At 42.2% G+C, this 26,572-nt stretch overlaps 1 protein-coding gene across 8 annotated transcripts in view; it reads left to right on the top strand.

Annotated features, from left to right (window-relative positions):
- The window catches only part of TP53BP1 (tumor protein p53 binding protein 1), a 121,318-nt gene extending 95,280 nt beyond the window's left edge, over positions 1-26,038 (top strand). For 7 of the 8 annotated variants that reach the window (XM_078334098.1, XM_035259465.3, XM_078334097.1 and 4 more), the window contains 11 exons: positions 1,172-1,324; positions 10,926-11,197; positions 11,854-12,003; positions 12,299-12,729; positions 16,882-17,073; positions 17,482-17,697; positions 19,946-20,161; positions 23,545-23,639; positions 24,190-24,389; positions 25,164-25,309; positions 25,682-26,038. In XM_078334098.1, the coding sequence (XP_078190224.1) occupies positions 1,172-1,324; positions 10,926-11,197; positions 11,854-12,003; positions 12,299-12,729; positions 16,882-17,073; positions 17,482-17,697; positions 19,946-20,161; positions 23,545-23,639; positions 24,190-24,389; positions 25,164-25,309; positions 25,682-25,869 (2,259 nt within the window). In that variant the 3' untranslated portion in view covers positions 25,870-26,038. Of the gene's footprint in view, positions 1-1,171; positions 1,325-10,925; positions 11,198-11,853; positions 12,004-12,298; positions 12,730-16,881; positions 17,074-17,481; positions 17,698-19,945; positions 20,162-22,760; positions 22,929-23,544; positions 23,640-24,189; positions 24,390-25,163; positions 25,310-25,681 lie in introns of those variants that run through there. The other variant, XM_035259468.3, reaches the window with a different exon arrangement.
- The last annotated feature ends 534 nt before the right edge of the window (positions 26,039-26,572 follow it).

Below are 26,572 nucleotides of genomic sequence, written 5' to 3'. Positions count from 1 at the left end.
AAGTTCTTCAGAAGTATTGAATCAATTATACCTGTCCTGAACTTCCCAGCAGTGATTTGTCTACTATAGTACCTGGCACCCTTAAGTTATACGATAAATATTTGCTTAATGTGTTTTGAGTGAAAGAAGCACTGTCCCACTAAATAATATTATTTAATAGTTATAATAAAAACATAGGGTCTTATTTAGCCCTACGTTATTCTTATAGTAGAACTGGATATAAAATCTTAATTTGCAATTTTTTCCATTTCTGGACACTAGCTCAACTTTTTAGCCATAATCTGTTCCTTGGAGTAGATGAAATATTTTATATTTAATTCTTTTTGTTTGTTTGTTTTTGAAATGGAGTCTTGCTCTGTCGTCTAGGCTGGAGTGCAGTGGTACGATCTTGGCTCATTGCAACCTCCGCCTCCTGGGTTCAAGCGATTCTCCTGCCTCAGCCTCCCAAGTAGCTGGGATTACAGGCACCTGCCACCACACCCAGCTAATTTTTTGCATTTTTAGTAGAGACGGGGTTTCACCATATTGGCCAGGCTGGTCTTGAACTCCTGACGTTGTGATCCGCCCACCTTGGCCTCCCAAAGTGCTGGGATCAGAGGCATGAGCCACTACGCCCAGCCAAAATATTTATATTTAATTCTAGGAGAGAACAGTGTATATTGTTTTAGGTAATAAACTGTGGTTTTCACTTTAATACAGGAAAAACGGATAAACTGAGATTAACAGATAAATCATTATGGTTTTATGTGAAGGACTATAGAGTGCCTACCTTTTCTCTAAACAGCTATCGCAAATGTAAACTGTAAACTTGTTTGCTAATTTGCAAGGTAGCATCAAAAGTAGAAGAAATATAGTTTAATTAAAAATAATGAACTTTTAGGGCTCAAAAGTTCACGTAAATGTTTGTAGATATAAGTACTAGATGTAATGAGTTTGATTTAGACAGAAATAGGTCATTTTAGGTGATGCTCATACAAATTTTTCTTAGCCTCTGGCTATACAGCTGATCCATCCCTGGTCTTATTTATAGGTGGTTAAAACAAAACTGTTGGAAGATTCTGTCACACTGGATTCGTTGACCCTCGAAACAATTTTCATCATAAAGCATTCGGTTGTGATTTTGACAGCTTGCTCTGAGACCTGTGCTTATGTTCTGTGTCTTCTGTCACAGGGAGAAGAAGAGTTTGATATGCCTCAGCCTCCACATGGCCATGTCTTGCATCGTCACATGCGAACAATCCGGGAAGTACGCACACTTGTCACTCGTGTCATTACAGATGTGTATTATGTGGATGGAACAGAAGTAGAAAGAAAAGTAACTGAGGTAATATATACTCTGAGTCTGTGTGGCAAATTAATCCCTTCCTTCCTCCCTCCCTCCTTCCTTCCTTCAGTCTCACTTTGTCACCTAGACTAAAGTGCAGTGGCATGATTTTGTCTCACTGCAGGCTGTGCCCCTCTAGCTCAAGTGATCCTCCTGCCTCAGCTTCCCTGTAGTTGGTTCTACAGGCACAAACCATCATGCCTGACTAGTTTTGTTTATTTTTTGGAGGGACAAGGTCTCACTGTGTTGCCCAGGCTGGTCTTGTACTCCTATGCTCAAGCGACCCTTCAGCTTTGGCTTCCCAGAATGCTAGGATTTTAGGCTTGAGCCACTGCCCCTGGCCCCACATTTCTTTCTACTGAAAAATTATCTTAGCAGAGATAGAGAAACAGGGTTAGAAATTAGAGTTCCTGCTTTCTAAAGCTTTCTCCAACTGTGGGTTTGCTGTTTGACCATTGGTTAGTTATTTGACGAGTCCCATCATGCTTTCCTTTTCTGTAAAGAATAGATCTTAATCTCTGTAAATCTCTCTCATATATAAAGATTGTATGTATTTAAATCCTTAGAAACTCAAATGAAGTTTAGAACACTCTGTTTATCTACCTGTGTTTCCTCACGTATTTTCATGTCTACTCATTCTGTTCTTTCTTTGTCACTGTCTGTGTTCATAGACCTGTTGGTAAGAAATGCACCTTTATTTTTTAGTGGGATTCATTATAGACTCATTACAAATGTCAACACAGTATTGGCATTTAGTGACTATTTGTTATATTGAATGGCATAATATGCTGACTTTGTTTACATCTAATAGAGGGAGATTAGGCAGATTTTTCTAGGATTAAAGATCTGGTACCTTTGTTGGTATACATTAAGATCTGGAACCATTTTACTAATTGGTAAGAGGAGGCACAGCTATTTTCTTTCTTCTTTTGAGACAGAGGCTCACTTTGTTGCCAGGCTGGAGTGCGATGGTGCAATTTTGGCTCACTGCAACCTCTGCCTCCAAGGTTCAAGCAATTCTCCACCTTAGCCTGCCGAGTAGCTGGGATCACAGGCACACACCACCACGCTCAGCTAATTGTATTTTTGGTAGACATGGGGTTTCACCCTGTTGGCCAGGATGGTCTCGATCTCCTAACCTTGTGATCCGCCTACCTTGGCCTTCCAAAGTGCTGTGATTACAGGTGTGAGCTACCGCACCTGGCCTTTTTTTTCTTTTTTTGAGATGGAGTCTTACTCTGTCACCCAGGCTAGAGTACAGTGGTGCAGTCTCAGCTCATTGCAACTTCTGCCTCCTGGGTTTAAGCGATTTTCCTGCCTCAACCTCCTGAGTATCTGGGATTACAGGCACCTGCCATTGCACCTGGCTATTTTTTTTTTTTTTTTTTTTTGAGTCAGGGTCTTGCTCTGTCACAAGGTGCCAGCTGGAGTGCAGTGGCGTGATCTTGGCTCACTGCAACCTCCGTCTCCTGGGTTCAAGCAATTCTCCTGCCTCAGCCTCCCAAGTAGCTGGGACTACAGGTGCACGCCACCATGCCAAGCTAATTTTTGTATTTTAGTAGAGACAGGGTTTCGCCATGTTGGCCAGGATGGTGTCGATCTCTTGACCTTGTGATCTGCCCACCTTGGCTTCCAAAGTGCTGGGATTACAGGTGTGAGCCACCATGCCTGGCCATTTTTGTATTTTTAGTAGAGACGGGTTTCACCATATTGGCTGGGCTGGTCCTGAACTCCTGACTTCATGATCCACCCGCCTCACCTCCCAAAGTGTTGGGATTACAGGTATGAGCCACTGCACCTGGCAAGGCACAGATATTCTTCCTTTACCCAGATACTTTACTTTAATTCTGTCTGCTGCCCATGTAGGAGGTTGTACTCAGGGAGAGTTAAACTCTAGTATATAGTTGTATTAAATAGAATGTATAATTGCTGTTATTCAGCGGACTCTTGTGGCCCTCATGTCGGATAACATTTGAGGTTAGTTTGAGGAACTGTTTGTTGTTTGTTTTACTATACAGAGATTATTCAGATTCCATTGGTTTTATAGACACTCATTTGAGAAATTGTTTTTTATTCCTTTTTTTTTGAGACAGAGTCTTGCTCTGTTGCCCAGTGGCCTAATCTTGGCCGACTGCACCCTCCGTCTCCTGAGTTCAAGTGATTGTCCTGCCTTAGCCTCCTGAGTAGCTGGGATTATAGGCATATGCCACCACGCCCAGGTAATTTTTGTGTTTGTAGTAGAAACGGTATTTCACCATGTTGGCCAGGCTGGTCTTGAACTCCTGACCTCAAGTGATCTGCCTCAGCCTCCTAAAGTGCTGGGATTAGAGGCTTGAGCCACTGCGCCCAGCCTGTTTTTTTTTCTTTATTTGTGTATTCCAAATCCCAGAACTATTTCTTTTAAAATACTGCTTTATTCTCATTTTTACAATGTTTTAAAAACATTTTTGTTTATGTTATTACTATTTTGGAGACATTATGAAAAGCAATTTGTTTTTCATGAAAATTTTGTAACTTTTATAGTCCATATTAAATCTGTATCTAGCACACTACATTTAGTTGTTTTGTTTTGTTTTGTTTTGTTTTTTTAAAGAAAGAAAGAAAGAGAAAGAGAAAAGGGGGAGAGAGAACAGGAGTCTTGCTCTATTGCCCAGGCTGGAATGTAATCTAGAAGTAGGTATTAAAAACCTCTTTTATGCTGATGATTGTGCTTAACAGCAGAGACAGGAAGGAATAAGGAAAGAAAATAACAAACAAACAGCCAACCAATATTTTGTTTAAATCTGTGAAATGCTGTGCAAGTGCTGAAGAGTGATTTGCTTCCATTTATGTGGTCACTTTCAAAATAGGTGTAATGTGATACTAAAAAAAAATGTATGTTCTGTGGACCTGGGGTGAAGAATTCTATAAATATTCACTGAGTTTACTTGTTCCAGGTCTGAGTTCAAATCATAAATGTCTCTGCTAATTTTCTATCTTGTTGATCTGTCGAATATTAACAATGTGGTGTTAAACATATTACTTTATTTCTTAAAATGTATTTTTTTTTTTATGTTTGGAGACAGGGTCTTGCTCTTCTGCCCAGGCTGGAGTGCAGTGGTGCTATCACGGCTCACTGTAGCCTTGACCTCCTGGGCTCAAGGGAGTCTCCCACCTCAGCCTTCTGAGTAGCTGGGACCATAGGTACACACCACCACACCTGCCAATTTTTGTGGAGATGGGGTTTCACTATATTGCCCAGTCTGATCTTGAACTCTTTGTTCAAATGATCTTCCGACCTTGGCCTTCCAAAGTGATGGGATTACAGTCATGAGCTACTGTGCCAGGCTCATTTAATATTTTATATGGTGCTTTCTAAAGTATATTTCTGGAAACAGCAGGCCTCTTAGTTTGATGGAGGGAAAAGGTTCCATGGTCATGAATAAGTTTGAGAAACACCAAATGCTCTCAGTCTGTCTTCTGTTGCTATAACTAAACACCTGAGACTGGATAGTTTATAAATAAAAGAAATTTATTTATTTTTATGTTTTTGTATATTTTAAAATTAATTTATTTACTTTAGGTGCATACTATATCTGGCATTTCTCCCCATGTTATCCCTCCCCACCCCCAGCTGTCTCTCCCTACCCCCCTCAACTGCCCCCAGTGTGTGATGCTCCTCTCCCTGAGTCCACGTGTTCTCGTTGTTCAACACCCACCTATGAGTGAGAACATACGGTGTTTGGCTTTCTGTTCTTGTGTTAGTTTGCCGAGAATGATGGTTTCCAGATTCATCCAAGTCCCTACAAAGGACACAAACTCGTTTTTTTATGGCTGCGTAGTATTCCATGGTGTATATGTACCACATTTTCTTTGTCCAGTCTATCATTGATGGGCATTTGGGTTGATTCTATGGAAGTCTAGTATTTCTTTTTTTTGAGACAGAGTTTCCAGTCAACACTCAGAAACAGGTTGTTCAGTTTCCCAGTGGTTGTGTGGGTTTGTATGTGTTTCTTGATCCTGAGTCCTAGTCTGACTGTGCTGTGGTCTGATAGCCTGTTTGTTATGATTTCTGTTCTTTTGCATTTGCTGAGGAGTGATTTGCTTCCAATGATGTGGTCAATTTTTAGAGTATGTGCAATGTGGTACTGAGAAAAATGTATATTCTGTGGATTTGGGGTGGAGCATTCTGTATATGTGTATTAGGTCCTCTTGGTCCAGCTCTTCATTCAAGTCCTGGATATCCTTGTTAATTTTCTGTCTCATTGATCTAATATTGACAGTGGAGTGTTGAAGTCTCCCACTATTATTGTGTGGGAGTCTAAATCTCATTTTAGGTCATTAAGAACTTGCTTTATGTATCTGGGTGCTCCTGTGTTGGGGGCGTATGTATTTAGGATACTTAGCTCCTCCTGTTGGATTGATCCTTTTACCATTATGTAGTGTGTCCTTCTTTGTCTCTTTTGATCTTTGTTGGTTTGAAGTCCATTTTATCAGAGACTAGGATTGCAACCCCTGCTTTTTTTTGGTTCTCCATTTGCTTGGTACATCTTCTTCCATCCCTTTATTTTGAGTCTATGTGTGTCTTTGTATGTGAGATGGGTTTCCTGAATACAGCACACTGATGGGTTCTGATTTTTATCCAGTTTGCCAGTCTGTGTCTTTTGATTGTGGTGTTTAGGCCATTTACATTCAATGTTAATATTGTTATGTGTGGATTCGATTCTGCCATTTTGTTACTGACTGATTTTCTTTCCCATTAGTTGCCTCATTTTTTTCATTGCATTTTTGGTCTTTGCCAACTGGTTTGCTTTTGCAGTGACTGGTACTTGTTCCTTTCCATGCTTAGTGTTTCTTTAAGGAGCTCTTGTAAGGCAGGTCTGGTGGTGACAAAATCTCTCAGTAATTGCTTGTCTGTAAAGGATTTTATTTCTCCTTCACTTTCAAAGCTTAGTTTGGCTGGATATGAGATTCTGGGTTGAAAGTTCTTTTATTTGAGGATGTTGAATATTGCCCCCCACGCTCTTCTGGCTTGTAGGGTTTCTGCAGAGAGATCTGCTGTGAGTCTGATTGGCTTCCCTCTGTGGGTAACCTAGCCTTTCTCTCTGGCTGCCCTTAGTATTTTTTCCTTCATTTCAACCCTGGTGAATCTGACAATTATGTGCCTTGGGGTTGCTCTTCTTGAGGAATATCTCTGGGGATTTCTCTGTATTTCTTGAATTTGAAATTTGGACTGCCTTGCTAGGCTTGGGAAGTTCTCCTGAATAATATCCTGGAATATGTTTTCCAGCTTGGATTCATTCTCCCTATCATATTCAGATACACCGATCAAGCGTAGATTAGGTCTTTTCATATAATCCCGTATTTCTTGGAGGCTCTGTTTATTTCTTTTCACTCTTTTTTCTCTTTTCTTGCCTTCTCTTTTTATTTCATTGAGTTGATCTTCAATCTCTGATATCCTTTCTTCTCCTTGATCGATCTGGCTATTAAAACTTGTGTTTCAAGAACAGAAAATGAAATACCACATATTCTCACTCATAGGCAGGTGATGAACAATGAGAACACATGGACACAGGGAAGGGAGCATTACACAGTGGGGTCTATTAGAGGGAATAGGGGAGGGACAGCAGGGGGGGAGCTGGGGAGGGATAGCATGGGGAGAAATGCCAAATGTGGGTGAAGGGGAGGAAGGCAGTTGCCACGTGTGTACCTATGCAACTATCTTGTATCTTGCAGAACTGCACATGTACCCCAAAACCTAAAATGCAATAAAAAAAGAAAAAATAATTAATATTAAAAAAAAAACCTTGTGTTTGCTTCATATAGTTCTTATGCTGTGTTTTTCAACTCCATCAAGTCGTTTATGTTCTTCTTTATCCTGGTTATTCCACTTAGCATTTTGTCTAACTTTTTTTCAAGGTTTTTGGTTACTTTGCATTGAGTTAGAACATGTTCCTTTAGCTCAGAAATGTTTGTTATTAGCCACCTTCTGAAGCCTGCATCTGTCAATTCGTCACACTCCTTGGTCAAGTTGTGATCCTGTGTTGTTGAGAAGTTGTGATGCCTTGAAGGAGAAGAGGTGTTCTGGTCTTTGATGGTTTCATCTTTTTTGCGCTGTTTTTTTCCCATCTTTGTGGATTTACCTGGCTGTGGTGTCAGGGAGCTGCTTGATGAGGTTGCTTGTCTGCCCAGGAAGGCCAGGTTTCTGTAGTTCTCTAACATCACATTCCTATATAAATTCTGCTGTGCAGTGTCCAGGCATTGCCACTCCTCCAGAGAGAATTCTATGGCCACATCCCTAAATGTCAACTGTTCCAGTAATGTCAATATTTTGGACCCAAATGAATATTTTGTCAAACACCCAGTAAGTGGAATAGCCTGTTTTTTTTTTCCAGTTTCTCTGGCCATTTCTAGGCTTCCAGAGGATCCTGGCCTCTTAGCTGTGGATCTCCAATACCTGCAGGTCACAGGGCCACACAAGGTAGGCGTCTAGGAGAACAGGACACAGAGAAGTGAAGATGAGACCCAGACCTGTGGCTTCAGGGAAAGACAAAGGCCCCGCCATCAAGAAATTTATTTTTTAATAGTATAGGAGGCTGGGAAGTCCAAGGTCAAAGGACTACATCTGGTGAGGGCTTTCGGGAGGGACTCTGAAGAGTCCCGAGGCAACACAGGGTATCACATTGCCAGGAGGCTTACAAAAGAGAACCAAAATAGTTTTTATAACAGACCCACTCTCATGATCACTAACCCACTCCTGTGATAACTCATTAATCCATTAGCTCATAATTCATAGTTCATGAATGGACTAATCCATTCATGAGGGCAGAGCCCTTATGACTCAGTCACTTCTTAAAGGTCCTACTTCTTGATACTGTTACATTGGGTATTAAGTTTTAACATGTGTTTTGGAGAGGACAGATATTCAAACCATAGCATGCCATTAATCCCTGTCCCCACTAACATGGAAATTCACATGTTACCATATTAAAGGTTCCAAGAAGTCCTCTAGTAAGGATACTTATTTTATGCTGTTTAACCCAGCACTTCCCAAACTTATATGACCATTAGCATTTTTTAAAGTAATACCTGTTATTTCCCTATGGAAGATAGTTAGGGAAACACTACCATAATTAAATAAAATAATGATAGTGACTTAACATTTATTGAGCACATACTATGTACCAGGCATTATTCTAAGTACTTCATTAAATTAACATATTTAATCCTTACACCTATGCTATGAAGTAGATGCAGTTATTATTCTCATTTTGCAGATGTGGAAACAGAAGTATATCAAGTTAAAATAGGCCACTGAGAATGATGACAAAAGTAGGAATGGGGAAGGTAGAGAGGCCATGAAGCTAAGGTCTTCATGCTTGAGAGAGGGTGATAAAACTAGGGAAGGGGTGAGGATAGTTTTAAGAAAATGGCAAATAGTGGTTTTGAAGGAGAGGAGGTGGGGAAATAGAAATGATATGTAAATGGCAGTGGGGAGCAAGGAGGTATCTCATCTCAGAATTCTTGAATGGAGGTTTGGCTGAAAGAAACCAGCCTCTGCTAGAAAGAGCTTTAGGAAATGTGAGATGTACTGGGGATATCTAGGATTCATTCACTGAAGGCAGAGAAGTGGAGAGAGGATCATAGATTGTATTGGAACTGTTGAATTTCAGGCGTTTATGGTAAATCCAAGGGGAAGGCTTTAGTAGAAATTTGTATGAGCCTAATCATCATTGTATTCTTGGTAGATAGGTAAGGATGAGTGTGGTGAGACTGACCAGGGAAAGCATGTGAGAGTGAGAAAAGGAATAAAATCAGAGTCCTGGGAAATACTGATTTTAAAGGAACACGCAGAGAAGGAGGAACTCAAAGAAGCATAAGTAGAAGTAGACAAAGAGGTAGACCAAAAGAAAGAAACAATTTTATGGATTTTAAAGGAGGAGAGATTTTTGTGAAGAGGGGGATCAGAGATAATTATTTAATCATTTTACAGTATTATCTAAATGTGTATGTATGTGTGTCATTATATTCTCTCTCTCCATGGGGATTCTTTTTTTTTTTTGAGATGGAATCTTGTCAGTTGTCTAGGCTGGATTGCAGTGGCATGATCTTAGCTCACTGCAAACTCCACCTCCCAGGTTCACAAGTGACTTTCTTGCCTCAGCCTCTCAGAGTAGCTGGGACCACAGGAGTGCGCCACCATGCCTGTTTTTTTTTTTTTTGTTGTTGTTGTTGTTTGTTTTTTTTTTAATTTTTTAGTAGATATGTGGTTTTACCATGATGGCCAGACGGGTCTTGAACTCCTGACCTCAAGTGATCCACCTGCCTCTGCTTCCCAAAGTGCTGGGATTACAGGTGTGAGCCTCTGTGCCTGGCCTCCCAAAAGGGATTCTAAAACACTGTGAGGGAAGGGTCTATCTTACATGTCTCCATATTCTCTCTGGCAATTAACATAATATTGCATGAACATTCTAGACTAGGAAGGCAGATGTGTCACACTCATGCTATAATTTCTGTATGCTGTGTCCATAGTGAATATTGCTGATTGGTCTTAGAGTCTGGGATTTAGCCTCAGAAGGCTTATTAAAACTGAGCACCAGGCAGCTACTACCAATTCGTTAAAGTAAGCATCTGAGATAAAGCCAGTTTGACTTTCTTGTGGTCTGTAGATACTTGTAACCTTTTTGGCCTTCATTTTTCCAAATAGTAATACTATTATTATAGCCTTTTTTTTTTTTTGAGACAGTCTCATACTATTGCCTAGGCTGGAGTGCAGTGGCATGATCACGGTTCACTGCAGCCTTGACTTCCAAGCTCAAGTGATCCTCCCACCTCAGCCTCCCAGTAGCGGGGACTACAGGCGTGCACTCCAACACTTGGCTGATATTTTTATTTTTTATAGAGATTGGTTCTCACTGTGTTGCCTAGGGTGGTCTCAAACTCCTGGACTCGAGCATTCCTTCCGCCTTGGCCTCCCAAAGTGCTGGGATTACAGGCGTGAGCCACCACACATGACCCCTTTTGGCCTATTTTTGCATATCTTTTTTATTGCCTTGATCAATTACTGAAAGGTACTGTCAAATAACTAATGTCAAAACATGTAATGCTGTCCACTGTTAATGAAGTACCTAGCAGGGCTCCTGACCATCATTTTCTCCTCTCACCTGTCTACTTCCCCACCCTGTCTTCTCACAGACAAGACATTACTTCTGTCTTCTGGGTTAGAATCCTTGCTGGTAGCCAGAGGTTGTGATCTTGGTTGTGAACTTATCCAATAAAAAGATAAACTCTTTCTTACCAATATAGTGCCATCTTTATTTTATATTTTATTGAGATACAATATAGTCCCATTAGAATGAACAATTCTTACCAGAATCACCTGGGGGAGGGAGAAAAAAAGAACAGATCCTAAATGTTCAGTTCAGTGGCTTTTGAAAATTTTATCTAACTGCTACTCAAAACAGATACAGAACGTTCCCATTATTCCAGAAAGTCTCCTCCTGATTCTCAACCTTTTTGAATTATAATTTTGTGCCATTTGTAGTATTTTCCAACTATTGTATTAGCATTGTGTTACTGTCGCTCGCATCTTTTAGCTTCTGTATCTATTTTTTCCTTGCAGGAGACTGAAGAGCCAATTGTAGAGTGTCAGGAGTGTGAAACTGAAGTTTCCCCTTCACAGACTGGGGGCTCCTCAGGTGACCTGGGGGATATCAGCTCCTTCTCCTCCAAGGCATCCAGCTTACACCGCACGTCAAGTGGGACAAGTCTCTCAGCTATGCACAGCAGTGGCAGCTCAGGGAGAGGAGCCGGACCACTCAAAGGGAAAACCAGCGGGACAGAACCCGCAGATTTTGCCTTACCCAGCTCCCGAGGAGGCCCAGGAAAACTGAGGTGCAGACAGGGTCTCCAGAGAGAGCCACAGCAGGGGCAGGGTTGCTGACATTTTAATATCACAGGAAAAGGGGAGTAATGGGATATCCCCCATCCTCCATTCAAGATAAATCAAGTCCCCCACCTCACTATTTGTCCCCTTCCTGTCTTGGGTTTGCATGGAAGTAGGAGCCCTGTGGGAGGTAGATTTCATTGGCTAAGAAGCCCCTGAGAAAAGGTAGATAACAGGGGAGGGGACTTCGGGAATGCTGGGCACGTTTCCACCACAGCCTTTACAAGATTTACTTGGGAGTACAGGAGGTTTGGGATAGTAGCCCCAACTTAATGCGTTCCCTAGCTTTTTGTTAGTCTTTGCAGTTGTCCAGAGCCTAAAGTAGAGGAGAAGGCGTAGCAGAAATGGGCGTGCTGTTATTGCAGCAGTAGGAAACTTTGTCAGAGGGAATAGACTTACATGGAGGTGAATGTTCTTTACCTGTTATCCCACACTCCCCACTCCCTGGCTGAGATTTTGGTGGTGGGTGTGTGAACCAGCTTCCTGCTGCCCCAAAGGCTTAGCACATGTAGGCCTGTCATGTAGTCTAAGGGCCAAGGGGAGACTTTGTGAAGAAAAGATTCAGTAGCAGGTGCTGTCAGACTAACTTGTCTTCATTCTCTAGTCCTAGAAAAGGGGTCAGTCAGACAGGGACGCCAGTATGTGAGGAGGATGGTGATGCAGGCCTTGGCATCAGACAGGGAGGGAAGGCTCCAGTCACGCCTCGTGGGCGCGGGCGAAGGGGCCGCCCACCTTCTCGGACCACTGGATCCAGGTACCTGGGTAGTGTGAGAATTACTTATTCTATTACTTGTTCAGAAAAAAAGGGAATAGAGAGAAGAGAGGGGAGTAGAGAGTTTGTGGGGTGTCAGGAGGGAGAAGGGCTTATACTGACTGGGGAGTCGCCAGGGATCAGAATGAGGCCACAGAGAGACCAGGCTCACGCCTGTGATGGGGTTTTCAAAGAATGGGCTGAAGAGACTGATGGACAAAGGAGTGGGAAAATTCGTAGATGTGTACTTCTGTGTTCTTGTTCTCACTGGCTTCTCCTATCCCTTATCTCTCTTTAGAGAAACAGCTGTGCCTGGCCCCATGGGCATAGAGGACATTTCACCTAACTTGTCACCAGATGATAAATCCTTCAGCCGTGTCACATCCCGAGTGCCAGACTCCACCAGACGAACAGACATGGGTGCTGGTGCTTTGCGTCGTAGCGACTCTCCAGAAATTCCCTTCCAGGCTGCTGCTGGCCCTTCTGATGGCTTAGATGCCTCTTCTCCAGGGAACAGCTTTGTAGGGCTCCGTGTTGTAGCCAAGTGGTCCTCCAATGGCTATTTTTACTCTGGGAAAATCACACGAGATGTCGGAGCTGGGAAGTATAAATTGCTCTTTGATGATGGGTACGAGTGTGATGTGTTGGGCAAGGACATTCTCTTATGTGACCCCATCCCGGTGGACACTGAAGTCACAGCCCTCTCAGAGGATGAGTATTTCAGTGCAGGTAATGAGAGAAGCAGAGTTTGTAGAGATTGTTTTGTGCCTTGGGGCAATACTCTGTTATGTTAGTAATTATCAAGACATTACTTCATACTTTTCTGGGGTCCCCAAAGTCAGAAATTTTATTCATACAAGACTGGTCACTCTTGCCACTGGCTTTTTGATTTGTTCATTTGTTTTTGGTAAACTTATTTTGGAATCTTTTAGATGATTTATAGAAAGTTTACAAAGTACACAGTACTGCTAGTACAGAGAGTTCCTGTATACCCCTCATCCAGTTTTCCCTATTGTTGACATCTGATGTTAGCATGGAACATTTGTCAAAACTAAAAAATCAACCTTGGTTCATTACTGTTAACACAACTTTAGACTTTATTTGGATTTTACTAGCTTTTCCTTAATGTCCTTTTTCTCTTCCAGCATCCAGCACTGCATTTAGTCATCACATATTCTTTGGTCTTCTCTGATTTGTGGCAGTTTCTCAGTATTTTATTTTTCATGACCTTGACAATTTTGGGGCGTCCTGGGCAGGTATTTTATAGAATTGCCCCTCAATTCGGATTTGTCTAATGTTTTCTCATTAGATTGGAGTTACGGGATATTTTAAAAAAAAGAATGCCACAGAGATGGCGGCTTGGTGTGATAGCTCACGCGTGTACTTCCAGCACTTGAGGCCAGGAGTTGGAGACCAGCCTGAAAGATAGTGAGACCTTGTCCCTCCAGAAAAAAAGGAAGGAACATAAATTAGCTGGGCATGGAGGTAAATGCCTGTAGTCCTAGCTACTCAGAAGGATGAGGCAGGTGGATTGCTTAAGCTCAGGAGTTCAAGGCTACAGTGATCATGCCACTGTACTCCAGCCTGGACAACAGACTGAGAACCCGTCTCTTAAAAAGATATGCCACGGAGTGAAATGCCCTTCTTTTGTTATTATATAAGGACCTGGGAAGGTTTATGATGATGATGATATATCGACATGACATCACTGATGCTGTTAACCTTCACCACTGGTTAAGGTTGTATTTGCCAGATTTCTCCACTCTTTTTTTGCAACAGTGTCACTCACTCTGTTGCCCAGGCTAGAGTGCAGTGGTGCAATCTTGGCTCACTGCAACTTCCACCTTTCCAGTACATGTGATTCTCCTGCCTCAGCCTCCCAAGTAGCTGGGATTACAGGTGTGCCCCACCATACCTGGCTAATTTTGGTATTTTTAGTAGAGATAGGGCTTTGCCATATTGGCAAGGCTGGTCTTGAACTTCTGATCTCAGGGGATCTGCCCGCCTTGGCCTCCCAAAGTGCTGGGATTGCAGGTGTGAGCCACCATACCCGGTGTTCACCACTTTAAAGTTAGTGTTTTTCCATACTCTCTTCTTTTTTAAAACTTAACTACCTGCTTTGATTGGAACCCAGTAGGTGAGGATGGCAGATATATTGAGATACTTTTGTTTAGGGGGAAGTTTTCAGTGCTGTGTCTATATGCCTGCATATCTGCCACTTATTCTCTGGTTTGAAGAACGGTGCCTTTTCATTTTTGAAGTAGGTAGTATTGGTGATGGTGAGAGGTTTGTTGTTTATTGCTTCATGTGCTGGTTCTTTGAATATGTTGTCTCCTTTCTGTGAAATAATTTGAAGATACCTATTTGTGTTGAGTCTGTCATTTAAAAACATCCTTCTGAGGACTTTTTGAACATGGATTAGGATATAAGGGGAAATCTTTTGTGTTGTTGTTGTTCCAAGACACAGTTTTACTTTGCCTGCCAGCCTAGAGTGCAGTGGCACGATCTCAGCTCACTGCAACCTCTGCCAACCAGGTTCAAGTGATTCTTCTTTTTTTTTTTGAGATGGAGTTTCACTCTTGTTACCCAGGCTGGAGTGCAATGGTGCGATCTCGGCTCACTGCAACCTCCGCCTCCTAGATTCAGGCAATTCTCCTGCCTCAGCCTCCCGAGTAGCCGGGATTACAGGCACGTGCCACCACGCCCAGCTAATTTTTTTTTTTGTATTTTTAGTAGAGATGGGGTTTCGCCATGTTGACCGGGATGGTCTCAATCTCTTGACCTTGTGATCCACCCACCTCGGCCTCCCAAAGTGCTGGGATTACAGGCTTGAGCCACCGCGCCTGGCCCGGTTCAAGTGATTCTTCTGCCTCAACCTCCCAAGTAGCTGGGACTATAGATACGAGCCACCATGCCTAGCTAATTTTTTTGTATTTTTAGTAGAGATGGGGTTTTGCCATATTGGCCAGGCTGGTCTCCAACTCCCAACCTCAACTTATCTGCCTGCCTTGGCCTCCCAGAGTGCTGAGATTACAGATGTGAGCCACTGTGCCTGGCAAAAAATGGCTTGCTTTTTCTTTTTTAAAAGACAGAGCCTTGCTCGGTTGTGCAGGTTGGATGGAGTGCAATGGCACAATCTGGGCTCACTGCAACTTCTGCCTCTGGAGTTCAAGTGTTTCTCCTGCCTTAGCCTCCCAAGTAGCTGGGATTACAGGTGCCCACCAGTATGCCTGGCTAATTTTTGTATTTTTAGTAGAGACAGGATTTCCCCATGTTGGTCAGGCTGGTCTTGAACTCCTGACCTCAAGCAATCCACCTGCCTCAGCCTCCTAAAGTGCTGGGATTACAGGCATGAGCCACCATGCCTGGCTGAAAAATGGCTTTCTATTGGAGTCCCTCCAGGCTTTCTTGTATTTGGAATCCTCTGAGTAGTTGCTGTTTGCTCCTTTGTTGATTACTAAATGGGCCACTTTACCTTCTAGTTCTGGATAACACTGTTAGCTGTATGTGGAATCAGTTAGGAGTAGCACATGGATTTGGGTATTTTACTGTGACTCATAGTTTGAATGTATCAGATACATTCATTCATTCTTCCAGGTGTAAAGCTACTCTTAGGGGTTCATATTTGCCCTTTTAAAGACAGAGTTCTGTAACAGGAGTGAACTGTGGCAACAAGGTTTGGGGATTCTGTGTCCCATTTCTTGAGGCTGTTTGCTAATGTCAACACTAGACTGCTTCTAGTTCTAGTAGTTCTTCAGTAGTATGAAGTATTTTGTTGGCCTTGGGCTTCTTTGTGATTTTGAGGGAGTCTTTGTGATTTAGTTTGGTGATAGACATTTAAGCTAGGAGATGAAAAAATAAGGGAAAAGGGAGTGATTCCACAGGCTGGACAGAGAACCAAGGCTTGCTTTCTCTGTATTCTTTTCCTTGGGTGGGATAGGCTCTGGGTTTCTTTTAGCTCTTCATTCAAGCACAGGCTAATGGGTGAGAATAAATTGGACACTTCTGTTTATAGGAATGAAAAAATATTCATAGTAATGCCTTGTTTTTGTATAGTATATGTGTGTGGGGATGGGAGTATGTGTGTGTATCTATAGTTATAATATGTGTGTGTGTTTTAAATTGTTTATTCATTGATAGAGAGGAAGAAGTGTTCTTTTTCACAGGATTAGTAATAGGTCCTGACCAAGATCACACAGCTTGGTGGCAGCAGAATTAGGGCTATGCTCAGGTCTCCTGAATTCTAGCTTAGTTTCCTTTTATATCCCACATTTTGTTCCTTCTAACATAAAGGGCTTATTGTCAGGTTCTGAATCAGAGCAAGAGCATGAAAGTAGATAATAGGAAGATTAGGTAGGAGAGGCAGGATCTGTTTTTTTTTTTTTTTTCTTTTCTTTGCTGTCTCTAATTTTGCTACATACACAGACAAAAAAACACACACATACCGTCTCTCTTAGAATGATGCCATTTTTCACCTACAGCTTAAGACTTACAACTCAGCCTCCCAGGGAACCAAGAAGGAAAGGTTTAGAAGTTATAATGGAATTAGGAAACCATATGCCATTTTTACTTCATGGAAATCATTTGAACCACCAGCAATCCATAATGGCTGTCTTTGGGAAGCTTTATTTCATAACTAAAGGCTACCTTCTGTCAAGAAACTTGCCTTGTCCTAATCCCAGTGTAGTAGCTACATATATCCTAAGTGTTGCTATTGTTTGGGATTGACAGCTGAAATTTCTTTAAGTCCTAACTTCAGTCCACTGTTGGATCTCTAAATTCCCTAATTCAGGCCTGCTTTGCAGAACCCTTGTGAGAGGGTGCTAAGTAGCCTAAGACCACAGCAAGCTGCTTTTATGTTTTCTGCCCTCCCCCCTCCAGGAGTGGTGAAAGGACATAGGAAAGAATCTGGGGAATTGTACTACAGCATTGAAAAAGAAGGCCAAAGAAAGTGGTATAAGCGAATGGCTGTCATCCTGTCCTTGGAGCAAGGAAACAGACTGAGAGAGCAGTATGGGCTTGGCCCCTATGAGGCAGTAACACCTCTCACAAAGGCAGCAGATATCAGCTTAGGTAAGACCTTTGTTTCCTGAACAGCTGCTTTTGGGCTTCTATTCTGCTTACAGAGAGAGGAGAGTTTCTGGACTGGTCAGTAATGTTTCCCTAACTTATATTATTCTTATGTGTGGCTTATCAGATGGTGATGAGCTGTCATTTTCTAGAGCTACTGCTTTATCTGTTTCTTAGTACCACACAGAAAGTCTTTGGGGTTTTGCTGGCCTCCTCAGTTCTTAGGGGACTAAACACATTAATTCATGGCAAAGACTGAAAAATATTATGGCCTTAAAAAGAAGCTTCTTGGCCTCATGGGAAGTGGGGGAAAAGAACACTGTGGTGTCTGAATCAGGGTCTGCCCAGCTTCTTGGAGTTCTAGGTCTCATACCATAGAATTTGACTAACCTTTGGCTTATCCTGCCATAGACAATTTGGTGGAAGGGAAGCGGAAACGGCGCAGTAACATCGGCTCCCCAGCCACCCCTACTGCCTCCAGTAGCAGCAGCACAACCCCTACCCGAAAGATCACAGAAAGTCCCCGTGCCTCCATGGGAGTTCTCTCAGGCAAAAGAAAACTTACCACTTGTGAAGAGGAACGGTCCCCTGCCAAGAGAGGTCGCAAGTCTGCCACTGTAAAACCTGGTAAGTGCTCCTTTTTGCCTTATTCTCCATCAGACCATGGCAGAATACAGGGTCAGCTGCTGGAAAGATGGAGCTTAATATTTGACAATGGCCCTTCTGTCCTGTTACAAAGTTAGGGTCCTGCCCAAGCCCACAGGTGATACTCAGGGACAGCTCACTGCATACCTCCTCCCCATCCTCTGCAGACTCCAGTGCAGGTAGATAGAAGACTAGAATTAGCTGAGCATGGTGGTAGGCGCCTGTAATCCCAGCTTCTGGGGAGGCTGAGGGGGGAGAATCGCTTGAACCCCGTAGGCAGAGGTTGCGATGAGCTGAGATTGCACCATTATACTCCAGCCTGGGCAACAAGAGTGAAACTCTGTCTCAAAAAAAAAGCAAGGCCAGGACTTGATTACAACCATTCTTTAACTACTTTGTGGGTTCTAGGAAGGAAAGCAGAAGTATTGAAATTAAAGCAGATTCAAAATAGGTATAATATCTCTTTGCCTGCACCATCTTCTTCCTGGAAATTCTGCTACCCTCTCTCTTATGCTTGAGCCCTCTAGCTTTCTCAGACTATTGAAAGGTAGCGGCTGGGCATGGGGGCTCACACCTGTAGTCCCAGCACTTTGGGAGGCCAAGGTTGGGGGATCACTTGAGGTCAGGAGTTCAAGACAAGACTGACCAATATGGCAAAACCCCATCTCTACTAAAAATACAAAAAAATCAGCTGGGCATGGTGGGGCATGCCTGTAGTCCCAGCTGCTTGGGAGGTTGAGGCAGGAGAATCACTTGAACCTGGGAGGCAGAGGTTGCAGTCAGCTGAGATTATGCCACGGCACTCCATTCCATTCTGGGTGGCAGAGTGAGACTGTCAAAAAAAGAGAAAAAAGTCCTATCTCAGTGTGCTCTCCCCTCTCCCCATTATCCCTGAAACAACCCCTTTTCAGTCCCTAGTGTTCAATAATTAAGAAAGGAGTTAATTCCATCTGTTGTTCATTGAGTCCCTACTGTGACTCACGTCCAGCTGCTATGAGGTTCAGGATATTACAAAGGTAAAATCAGTCTGTTCCCTTTTGGAACTTCCTCAGGCTAGCAAACTGATGAAAATCCATTGATTGTTACATTGTCCTGGCACCAGAGCTCCTTTTGTTTCCTATGTATTGAATTGTGTCATCGCCTTATCTACTCAACTGCTCCTGTGTTTCGGGGTATTTAAAAACAACAATAGTTAATCTTTATTGAATATTTACTGTATGAAGAATAGTAATAAGTGCTTCACACATAATTCATATATAATCCCTGTGAAGTATAGGTGCTAGAATGAGTTTTTCCAGTTGAAGAATCTGAGGCACAGAAAAGTTGGCTAACTTTCTCAAGGTGACAAAGTAAGCCAGTATTCAAACTTTGGTGGTCTTCCCTTCTGTTTCTAGTCTTGTTCATATATAACATACTGCCTCTGAGACTGTTTTCTTGCTACTGGTTTTATTTTAGGGAGGCATGCATGACCTGTCTGTCATCTTAGCCTCCTAATGAACCTACGATTCAGCTTCTCCAGGTCAGGTATCTGTTTTTTTTTCTCAAAGACTTATCGGGGCACTCTTGGCATGGGTGTTCTGGCTGGCTGGGTCACTTACCTACCCAGGTGTTGAAAACTAAGTCAGTTGAGGCAGGCTATTTAGATGTGGCACAATCTATGTATAAAAACACTTTGTTACCAAGTATTCTCTGCACCATTCTGGTAAAGGTCAGCAATGGGGTGGGAGCATCTATCTACAAGGGGCATTTCTTGGTAATAAAAAAGTGTTTTTCTTTTTTTTTTTTTTCCAAAGGCTGCCTCAAAATATATCATATCCTGGGGAAATCAGAGCATGGGGCAGAGAAAGTTGGCTGAAGATTTCCAAACATTTTTCTCTCTCACCTCCTCTTTCTATTAGAACCACTTCTTTCTTCAGATGTCCTCAGAAGTATTTGGTGTGGCTGTATGATAAAACGTTGTTAATTTTCATTTATGAAAACACTGCATATACATTATTACAACTGTGTAAAATTTAAGTATGTAAATTTCTCTGTTGTAAATTTCATCCTAGGTTGTCGGCCATTTAGAATGGTTGGCCATTGGAATGGTCTTTGGTTTCTGGCTCAGATAAGTTCATCAGTACATTGCCTACCCATCAGGTCATACTTGGTGCTGGGTCTTTTGGTGCTAAGTCTTTTTCTCAGGCAGTGGTGTGTATCCTTTTAGTAACTGTGCCCCTGTCCTTCCCAGGTGCAGTGGGGGCAGGAGAGTTTGTGAGCCCCTGTGAGAGTGGAGACAACACCGGTGAACCCTCTGCCCTGGAAGAGCAGAGAGGGCCTTTGCCTCTTAACAAGACCTTGTTTCTGGGCTATGCATTTCTCCTTACCATGGCCACAACCAGTGACAAGTTGGCCAGCCGCTCCAAACTGCCAGATGGTCCTACAGGAAGCAGTGAGGAAGAGGAGGGTAAGGCCTTGGGAAGCCCTGGGAGCTGTGACACATGCACACTTCTTTCTTTTCCAGTCACTTAAGAGTTGGTGGTCCTCTTGCCATATGTAGAAGGCAAGGCAAGTAGCATCTTAGTCATAGAAATGACTCTATATGCTGCTTTTTAACAGATTATAGACTGTTTTCACAAAATTCCTCTCAGTGAGTGGTTCCTGAAAACAATCCTGTGAGGCAGATGAGAGATGGATCTTACCTATATTATGGATGAGGAAATAAATTTGGACAAGTTAAATAATTGGTTTCTTTTGTCCACAATAATGACAAACTTGGGACTAGAGCTGTCATTTTAGCCTGTTACAGCCAACCAAGTCAGTCAGGTCTGAATGCCCTGCAGTCTTCCCCATTTGTGTTCTGTGGCCATTTGCTAGAGCAAACCCATGTGGAGGGTAAAGTTCATTCTCCTGAAGTCTGAGTGGAAGACTGGCACTATGGGGTGCCTGGTTCCTCAGGGTGATTGCAAAGAAACAGCTCTCTTTAACCTTAAATTAACTCTGTACATTGCATTTATTTCTGTGTTGTCTTTTCCTTAGTTTTTGAGTGTAAGCTGCAGTGGGGAGAGGTCTGAAAAATGTGTGATATAGGAGAGGGGATGAGGAGATACAAATGTATACTCTATAAATAAGTGACTGACAGCAGTATCTAAATGTCTGTCAAAGCTAAAGGTCCAGATGGAATGATATTATACAAGTTAGAGGTCTGACTAATGTCTTGCAAGAGGGAATTGAAGTAGGCAACATGGTTGCCATAAAATAGCACCACTGGAGATCTGAGGGTTGGCATTTCAGGTGTGTGGATGACTCTTGCCTAATTAACCAAAACTGTATCTCACTGACTGCAGCCACAAGTAGATATGTACAAGGACATGGAAACAATGATCAGGGCCTTACAATTCAGGTGTATGCTACTGGGAAGGTGCAGAGAGTTGTGAGTAGACAGGCTCTGCTGTGGGAGAGTTGGGCTGTGGGAATGAGTAGATGTGGTGTGGTACGATTTCCAGGGTTAAGCATGTGCAACGCCTAGCTTGTCAAACAATCAGATAGGCACAGTGGTTATTTGAGGAATTTCCTGGACAGAAATAATTGGGAGTCTTTTGAGGATTCTGCATAGAGAGGTGTGTCATGGCATTAAAACAGTGGTCATGGGTTGTTTTCCCCCCCCCCGTTTTATAATATTGCTGGACTCTAAACCAGGACTTCACAAGGCAGCTCTATACATGTTTTGTTTGTTGCTTGGTTTAGCATAGTCAAGAAAGCTGACTGGTATTGAGATGCATGCTGTCCAGTTTCATTAAAATCCATGTGCCTGTGTGAAACATAACATAAACTCTACTTGTAAAAATAAAATGAGGCATCTGGACAGTGTTTTTGAAGAAATCTCCAGGTTTCTGGTATAAATTATGGTTATGGTGAATGTGTCTTTATGTTGGTATCTTCTTCCTTGGACACTGCCCAACAGTACCAGAATCCTTGATATTTTCAGTGTATAAGAATGCTTAGGGGTTTCTCAATCTCAAGAAGGTGGAAGATACTTAATACTAAAACAATTCTCTGTAGAATTACAGTTTTAAAGAAACTATTTGATGGATGTTACAGATAAGTGGGACTCCTTAGACACCATCTTTGTAACAGGAGCTCAGTAAAATATTTAAATCCATCTGATGAGATATATTTATTAATGAGTTTGGTACCTAACCTTGTTGGGTGGCACCACCATCGGAGATGCTTTAGACACAGGGACTGACTCTGGAGTTGGGTTTATTTAGTACCTTCATACTTGATTTAGATGGTGGGATTAACAGTGTATTCATATTAGCATCTGGCTGGGCAGGGCACTCATACCTCAAAAATGAAGAAACTGGACTACTGAAGAAAAATTAGAGAAACACACTGCCTAGACAGGGTAATACTTCACTAGACAAATGCAAGGAAATATAATTAGGGATTAAAATCTAAACAGATCAGTCCTGAATTAAGCAGACATAAAGTAGAAGTCTTGAGAAAATACAGGACTGTGAGGGGTGTCAGCAGTGACTCAGCAATAGAATCTTCGTGCTGAAGATTGTGGCATGCTATATTGAGATAGCAAAAGGATGCCGTGACAAAGCTGAGAAACAGCCCTGCTATACTGAGTTTCTTATAGCCATTAAGAGTTTCTGTCTTGAGATTTCAATTTGGGAAGAATGTGGAGAATGCTGAATCAAGAAAAGAGCAATAAAAGTGAATAGGCTGGCTAGTCAGAACTAAGCAGAGATGTTGAGCCCTGGCATGGGGCCTCAGCACTGCCTGGGCTGCTTCAGCAGGCAAGGAGGGCACTGAAGGGGGGAGCTTTCTCTGCAAGAGATCTGCTCTAGTAGGTTTTATCGCTGGGTGTGAAGGGGAAGGGGAGTGGTGCTAGCATTGAACCTTATGCACTGGATTGGGTTGGATTTTAAAATTTGTGATAAAAATTTCAGTTAATTAGAACTTAATTTCCCAAAACTCCTAATTAACTAAAATCTCTAATGTCTTGCTTTTTTCTTTTTTTTTTTTAATGTGTTATTTATATATGAGAGGAGCAGATGACAAGAAAACAAGCTCAAATTAGATATTTGGTCAAAAGAGGCAATTTCTAATTGCCTAGGGTCATTACAGCTTCAGCCTCATCTCTCATATCTTCTACTTCACCCTCAAGACTATAGAGCAGTCATTGATGTTCAGTGTCCTGAGGTACTTCAAGATCATCAAAGGTAGATAGTTTTCAATAAAAAGGTTGAAACAGGATTTTCTAACCTTCACTTAATCTTAAGTTAAAATTTTAAAACTATACTTTGATTGAGCATTCTGGTTTATCAAAGTTTTAGTGTGCAAGGGGGTAAAAAGGCTGATGAAGTGGGAATATGAAAGCTTTATTATAAAAAGTGTTTATCAACTATACATTTCCGCAGAAGGTAGAACTAGAGGAAATGAGGTTTAATTTGCAACAGGAAAGATTTAGGATAGATACAATGGGAACTTCCTGATGGTAAGGGTTATTCAAGTTGGAATATGTCACTGTGGGAAATGATTATGTGCCCATCCCTATGAACAGTCTGGTATAGGAACCATTGATGTTTTTAGGTCTAGGACCTACCTCTAGTCCTCATCTTCCCATTCCCTCCTACTCTTGTCCCTTCTTTTGGCAGCATTGTAAAGGCCTCAAGACAGAGCTCTTTCTGACCCATGGGGAAGCCCTTGGCTTATCTTTGGGGACACACTGCTGTGGAGATAGCTGGGGAGTAGAAAAGAGGGCAGTAAGAAGCAGGTATAAGGTAGCAAATAAGAAAACAACCACTCAGTAATTATTTTCTTTTTGTTTTAATATAGAATTTTTAGAAATTCCTCCTTTCAACAAGCAGTACACAGAATCCCAGCTTCGAGCAGGAGCTGGCTATATTCTTGAAGATTTCAATGAAGCCCAGGTGAGGAGTTTCTTTGTGTAACCTAACACAGTGGCAATGATAAGAGCCAACTTACTGTATGAGAAGAGGCCTGAAAGTGGTTGGGGGATTTGGATAAAGTAGCCAGAGATTGTAGGAACTGAGACAATGCCAAAATGTTGTTGCATGAAACAGATTTTTCGTTGTGTATAGGGAAGAGAAGTTAGGACCTTGGGTTAGTTACTGGCTGTGGTGGTTCTGTTGCTGGGACAAAAGTAGATTGAAATTTGTTTTTAGTGGTGGAAACCCCTATAGTGTTGCTGATTGTTAGCCTGAAAGGCTGAGTTTATGGATCTTGGTCGTCCCTTGAGGATTTAGGTCCTCAGAATGCTGCAGGTGAGGCAGAGAGAACATCTTTTGAAATCGATTGGGCCTTCCCGTGAGAAAAGTGGCCTTGGGCAGACAGACTAAATCACATTTTGTGTAGTAGCTGGAAGTCTTCAGATCTGCTTTTCATGGCTCATTATGAATGCTACTTAGGAGCTTTCCACATAAGTCACCAAACCCACTGGCTCTGCTGCTTTTCTTCCAGTGTAACACAGCTTACCAGTGTCTTCTAATTGCGGATCAGCACTGTCGAACCCGGAAGTACTTCCTGTGCCTTGCCAGTGGGATTCCTTGTGTGTCTCATGTCTGGGTCCATGATAGTTGCCATGCCAACCAGCTCCAGAACTACCGTAATTATCTGTTGCCAGCTGGGTACAGCCTTGAGGAGCAAAGAATTCTGGACTGGTAGGTATTTGAGAGCCCATCCAGAATTGTATTGACAGGAAGGCAGCAGACTTTGGAGGGAAGAGAATCTAGGTAAGAGTAAAGCTTTCTAGAAACTGGAATATATGTAGGATAAATCTGAGTAGGTTTGAAATGACTTTAGCAGTTTATCTAGTTTATTTTCATAGGTTACATTGGCTAGGAACCTTTTGAAAATGTGTGAAGATTTGTACATAGGCTCAGTATTCTCAAACTGTAAGGTTAGAGAATGAAGTTTTAAGCAGTCATTAAAAATATATAGGCTCAGAGAATGATTTGGATTATTCTCAGCCCCAGAACACACAAGGAAATCAGAAAGCCAGGATCACAAAGAATACAGGTCATTCACAGAGAGAAGGAAGAGAAGGGGGACCCTGATACAGGCCTTAGTTTTTTGAAATGAAGTCTTGCTTTGTCACCAAGGCTGGAGTACAGTGATGTAGTGACAACTTACTGCAGCCTCAACCTCCCAGGCTCAAGTGATCCTCCTACCTTAGCCCCTCAAGCTGCTGGAACTATAGGCAGTCGCCACCATACCCAGCAAATTTGTTATTTTTTTGTAGAATTGGTGTCTTGCCATATTGCCTGGGCTGCTCTCGAACTCCCGGGATTACAGGCATGACACACCATGCCTGATGGGGCACTTAGTTTTGAAAGCATTCAGATGTACGAGTGCATTTGCAGAAAGGCAGTTTGTTGGTATTACTTGTCATGCTAAGCCCCTCTCCAGTGGCTGTCTCTCTGTCTCTTTCATAGGCAACCCCGTGAAAATCCTTTCCAGAATCTGAAGGTACTCTTGGTGTCAGACCAACAGCAGAACTTCCTGGAGCTCTGGTCTGAGATCCTCATGACTGGTGGTGCAGCCTCTGTGAAGCAGCACCATTCAAGTGCCCATAACAAAGGTACATGAAAGAGTGTGTGTGTATGTCTTTGTTTTTGTTCCAGGGATTTCCTTAGACCTGTAGGTGTCAGGCCTTGTGGTCCAAGGCTCAGTCCTAATAGGTTGACTGTATCCATGTTTCTAAGAGAAGAAAAGTACCACCTTCAAGAGGGGAGTCAACGTAAGTGAAGCACTGGGTGTATATTAAAATATTTTTACAAGGTCAGCACATAGTGATTATAACTCTATTTTTGGTCATGATCAGTAGCAGTGTGTTTGACATAATGTTTGGTTTGTGCAGAGTGGGATGTATTGGCTAGAATCACATCTCTCTTTGTAACGGAGAGCTAAATTGAGTGTCTTTTCCTTGTTCACTTTCCCTTGCTTCTGGCAGATATTGCTTTAGGGGTATTTGATGTGGTGGTGACGGACCCTTCGTGCCCAGCCTCAGTGCTGAAATGTGCTGAAGCATTGCAGCTGCCTGTGGTGTCACAAGAGTGGGTGATCCAGTGCCTCATTGTTGGGGAGAGAATTGGATTCAAGCAGCATCCAAAATATAAACACGATTATGTTTCTCACTAAAGATATTTGGTCTTACTGGTTGTATTCCCTGCTATTGTGGAGATTGTGTTTTAACCAGGTTTTAAATGTGTCTTGCGTGTAACTGGATTCCTTGCATGGATCTTGTATATAGTTTTATTTGCTGAACTTTTATGATAAAATAAATGTTGAATCTCTTTGGTTGTAGTAACTGGGATTTCTTCATCTGTTTCTTTGAGCTTAATCTGAGAACAAATGTCAAGACAAACAGTACTGTCTGAGGTTTTCAATAGGCTTATTCACTTTAGGGGGTCAGCTAGCCAAGGAAATTGAAAAGTTAGAGTAAACTCTATTCTGTGGCATCATTGCCAAAATTTGGTTATTCTAGGTAATGTCTAAAATGCTATGCTTATAAAAACTCAGTTTAAAGTAGGTGATGGCCCAGATTAATAAATAGTTGTGCCAAAAATTGAGTGGAATTGGGCACAGCTCTTGTTTCCTAACAGTAAAAAAAAAAGATCTCATTCTCTTTCTCTCTTGAGAGCTGAGATCACTAACAGCTGACCTGTGGGTATTCCCCCCACTCTTAGAGCTAAAGGGAGAATGACAGCACCAACTGCCATGAAAGGACAGTGAACATAAGCTGGATGCTATGACCTTCCATAAGATAAACATGAGAAGCACAACTGAGAACACTTGGAAATGTTAAAAGTGCTAGTCAGAGGCCCAGTATTATTATTGTTGT

This window comes from Callithrix jacchus, chromosome 8 (assembly GCF_049354715.1).
Source record: "Callithrix jacchus isolate 240 chromosome 8, calJac240_pri, whole genome shotgun sequence".
Classification (NCBI taxonomy): domain Eukaryota; kingdom Metazoa; phylum Chordata; class Mammalia; order Primates; family Cebidae; genus Callithrix; species Callithrix jacchus.
Note: the sequence above shows the minus strand (reverse complement) of the source record. Positions and strands in the feature narration are given on the sequence as shown.